Here is a 4,694-nt window from a genome sequence, read left to right on the forward strand (position 1 = left end):
CCAGCTACTTGGGAGGCTGAGGCAGGAGACTCGCTTGAGTCCAGGAGTTGGAGGTTGCTGTGAGCGTGATGCCATGGCACTCTACCCAGGGGGATGGCTTGAGGCTCTGTCTCAAAAGAAAAATACAGACAACAGAAGCGTCTGGGGCTTGGCTGAGGCCTACACAGAGTGGCTAGGACAGATTCTTCTAGTTCTGCTTTTACTTTCTTGCCTCAAGATAACTACAGATAATATTCAGTAAGAATTCAATAAGCAAAGGGAAATTAGCTAGGCACACATTCTGTACAATGACAGCTACAATATTCCCATTGCTTATTATTAGTAATATGCTGATGATGTTGAATCTTCAGTTTATCTGTTTCTTTCCTGAACTTTAGAGCTAAATATTCAGACTCCCTCCTAGGTAAACATTTGCTTAGATATCTACAAAACTGTGCTTCCCTTCTCATGGCCTTGCTCTGTGTCTTAGAAGTCACTTAGAAGTCATCGCGGGCAAATCTGACCTTCCCCCTTGAACCTGGGACCTTGAGGATGATGTCATCTCTCTCTGTTTTATGACCCTCACCTGCACTCCCACCCTGAAAAGTGGATAAAAGAGAGGCAAGAGATTAAGTCGGGGGGCTTGGTTTTGGAGACACACTGGTGTTCCGAGTTACCCCCAGGCCAGAATAAACCCACTTCCTCTAATCAACTGGTGCCTGGAGTCTGTCTGCATTGGTTTCCTGCTACAATCTGATGATACTTGCTTGGTAATACTTGGGTTCATTCTTCTTCCCTCTGTATATAAAGCTTCCCTCCTATTAATTGTGCTTTAGTGTCCCTTAGCTCTATTTATATCTTCCTTATGTCTCATGTTACTATCTTCCTTTAGGCCTTTCTCAGTTTAGATTTGGATTAGAATTTCCTGCTCGGTCCAAGATTTTTCATCCCTGCCCTGCTCGCCTTCACCTTTCATCCAGAGTGAGTTTCTCAAACACAGATCTATTTACTGACCCTTTGCTTACTCGTTACGGCCTCCCATTACCAAAGGTTAGGTTTCAGGCTTCTTAGTGTGGCATATGCACCTTCCCTCTTATCAGTCCATCTTTACCTTTGAACTCTACCCATTAGCCATCATGACCAATCTTCTGTCCTTCAAACTGCTCTTCTGAGCTCCGCCAGTTGTAAAAATTATGATCCCCTTCCCAAGATTAACAGCATCTTCGGAGCGCTTGCTAGTTTTTGCCCTGCCCCTGGGTGCTCCCCTATCTCCTTGCAACTGTCAGTGTCTCACCATTTATCACCCGGCACAGGGGATGAGCAGCACCGTAAAAAGCATCCATCTGTCTGCCCTGGTCTTGTGCTCAGTACTTCTGTGCGTTCCCCCATCGAGGCTGGAGACACTGGGTAACTCCTCAATGCTGGTATCTTCCTTTCCTTTACTCTACAGGCAGCTGCAGGAAGAAATGCTTCCTTGCATCATATAGAGGACTTGAGGGCTGCCGGTGTGATGCAGGCTGTAAAGACCGAGGCGATTGTTGCTGGGATTTTGAAGACACCTGTGTGAAATCAAGTATGGATTCTGAGAATATGTTTATTAGCATGTTGGTTGTGCATATCCAAAATTTCATCTATATCCTAGGGGTATGTTAAAACAAAGTACCACAGACTGGGTGGCTTAGACAACAGAACGTCACTGTCTCACAATTCTGGAGGCTAGAAGTCTCCCTTCTCCTTTGTTTATTTGTTTGTTTTGAGACAGGATGTCACTCTGTTGCCCAGGCTAGAGTGTCAGGGCCTCAGCCTATCTCACAGCAACCCCAAATTCTGAGGTTCAAACAACATGGTCTTGTTTTGCTCAGGCAGGTTTCAAACTCCTGAGCTTGAAGGATCCTCCTGCCTTGGGCTCCCAGAATGGTAGGATTACTGGGTGTGAGCCACTGTGCCAGGCTTTCCTCACGTATCAGTGGGGTTAAGTTCTTCTGAAGCCTGTAAGGCAGAGTCCATTCCATATCTCTCTCCTACTAGCTCCTGGGGGATTGCTGGAAAACTTTGTCTTGTGGTGCATAAATCCAAACTCTGCCTTCACCTTCACACGACCTGTGTCTTCCTTCCATATCTGTCTGTGCCCCGATTCCCCCTCTTTCTAAGAACTCCAGTCATACTGGATTAGGACTCACCCCAATGACCTCATTTTACTTGATTGTCTGCAAGGAATTTGGGTGTGACTATTTCTAAATGAGGTCACCTTCGCAGATGATGGGGATTAGGGCTTCAATGTCTTTTTCGGGGGCACAATTCAACCCAGAGGCAGGGTGGGAGCTGTTCTACCACTCTGTCACTGTCCACTGGGCAGGACCGTGACAGCCAATATTCTCACAGATGTGACTGGGCTCTTAATACTTCTGTCGGCACTGTCTCTTCCTTGCTGTCTTTAAAGAAGGCTGGGCAAAGGTGGTAACCATCAGTCCGAGCTAGTGATTTTTCACCATGTGGAGCTCCTGCCTTTGGGTGGGGAAGGACCAGTGTTTAGAGCTTCTCCGAACTCACAGTGCACCTGCTAGGTAAACCAAAGTCCCATTCTAAAGCTACATTCCTCTCTGCCACCCTTGCTAACGTAGAAAGGTGGTAGGTTGCCCCTTGTTCAGTGTTATATAATTTCATTTGTTAATACAAATAAACCATGAATCTGACTATTATAATAATAAAGAAAGAAGTGTCTGAAATTCATATCTTTTGTATTGCATACGTATGAGCTAAATGCAGATAACTGAACTGTGTTATTTTATAGCTCAAATATGGACATGCAATAAATTTCGTTGTGGGGAAGCCAGATTAGAGTCCAGCCTTTGCTCTTGTTCAGATGACTGTTTGCAGAGGAAAGACTGCTGTGTTGACTATAAGAGTGTTTGCCAAGGTAAGCAGAAGCATGTTGACTCATTTGCCTCTGCAGTTCAGCAGAACTCTATAAATTTCTTAGAGCGATCCTAGGCTACAAAAATTAAGCCAAGTCAGAGACTCATTAGTTATTCCACATAGAAAGAAAGATCAAATGTGTTTACTGTGGAAACAAATGTGGTTAAGGCAGTTTAAAGTAAGAAAGCTCGAAACATAAATATAGAACAGAAGAGTGAGCTTCAATTCCCTTATTCGTCTATAAAGCAAGGTCTTTTTCAATCCAGCAACCATGCCACACATACTCACACTTTGAGACTCCGAATGGCCAATCCTAAAGCTAAAACATGGTAAAAGAGGTTGTCTAGCTCAAGTATTAGCTTGTTAAGCCAATGTTGTTCTTGTTAAAAAAAATCTTTTTTGGTTTATTTTGTTTTTTGAGGCAGAGTCTCACTCTATTGCCTGGACATCAGCCTTCCTCAGCAACCTCAAACTCCTGAGTTTAAGTGGTCCTTCTGCCTCAGCCTCCCAAGTAGCTGGGACTACAGGTGCCTGCCATGATGTCCAGCTACTTTATTTTTTGTGGAGACCGGGGTCTCACTCTCATTCAGGCAGGTCTCAAACCCTGGGCCTCAAGGCCTCCTCCTATCTCAGCCTCCCAGAGTGCTGGGATTACAGGCACAAGCTACCATACCTGGCCACTGGCCACTCTCTAGTAATTATTGCCCCTCAATAGAATTCTTCTCTTCCCTCCTATAATCAGGAGGTTTGCCAGGATCCAAGTCTCCATCCATTCTTCTGTAACCTTGAGATGTTATATGAGGTGATATATATGCTTCTGTACTCCATTGGGTGACTGGATCTTTATTCCACAGGCTGCCATGTTGCATAAAACTATAATCAATTAAATCTGTATGCCTTTTCTCTAATTAATCTGCATTTTTGAGTTAATTTTTTAGTAAACTTTCCAAGGGCAAAAGGGAAGCTTTTCCTTGGTCCTGAAAATCTCAAAACTGATTCGTAGATCATGTGGTAAATGTTTCTACTGTATTTGTCCCAAAGGACTGCTTGAGTTTAACAGAAACAAAAGTGATCATTATAAGCAGTGTTGATGTTTATCATTACCATTAATTGCTTACCCTGATGGAGTGAATTTAATCATTTCAGTTTATTTTTAAAATAAATATAAATGTTTTCTCACTCTGAGGATTCAACACTTTAAATTTTAAAATATTAAATTATTTTTGTCAAAATAGCCTTTTCATTGAGAAGTCTGAGAGAATTTGACTCATTTTTATGCAAGAAACTGGCTAGTTACTTTTATATTTTACACTTGATTTTAGCCAACAGGCTGAAAAGTAATAGTTACATTTATATTTTAGTTTAGACTTTTCAAACATTCTGTGATAAATTCCTACCATATACAGAAATAGAACAATTTGAAGTTTTCTCTGTAAGTTCAAGTTTATCTTATATTGACAAAGTATAATTTTGAATGTAAGGTAAAACATGTCAAAAATTTATTCATGAAATAATCAACTAGAATGCAAAGATGGTTAAAAAAAAAGATTAACTATATATAGAACCAGAAGAATGCTGGAATGAAATCATGTACACTAGAACTTTTGGTGGAACACAAAGTATTTTTATTTCTATAGGATAATTTATTTGCTATCTGACAAATTAATACTTATTTTCTACCAGTTAATTACTACCTTTACTGAGTTGTAAAATAAATAATAAAGAATGAGCTAGATAAAAATACATACCCTTTGGTAACTACCTAATTCATAAGTGAACTTTTTTTTTTTTTTTTTTGA

At 41.2% G+C, this 4,694-nt stretch overlaps 1 protein-coding gene across 1 annotated transcript in view; it reads left to right on the forward strand.

The window, feature by feature from the left end:
- Nucleotides 1-4,694, forward strand: part of ENPP3 (ectonucleotide pyrophosphatase/phosphodiesterase 3) — an 84,704-nt gene that overhangs the window by 9,137 nt on the left and 70,873 nt on the right. The window contains exons 3-4 of the mRNA XM_003781856.3: nucleotides 1,430-1,552; nucleotides 2,771-2,896. Coding sequence (XP_003781904.1) covers nucleotides 1,430-1,552; nucleotides 2,771-2,896 — 249 coding nt within the window. The remainder of the gene's footprint in view (nucleotides 1-1,429; nucleotides 1,553-2,770; nucleotides 2,897-4,694) is intronic.

This window comes from Otolemur garnettii, unplaced genomic scaffold (genome assembly GCF_000181295.1).
Source record: "Otolemur garnettii isolate 467f Iridium unplaced genomic scaffold, OtoGar3 scaffold00002, whole genome shotgun sequence".
Classification (NCBI taxonomy): domain Eukaryota; kingdom Metazoa; phylum Chordata; class Mammalia; order Primates; family Galagidae; genus Otolemur; species Otolemur garnettii.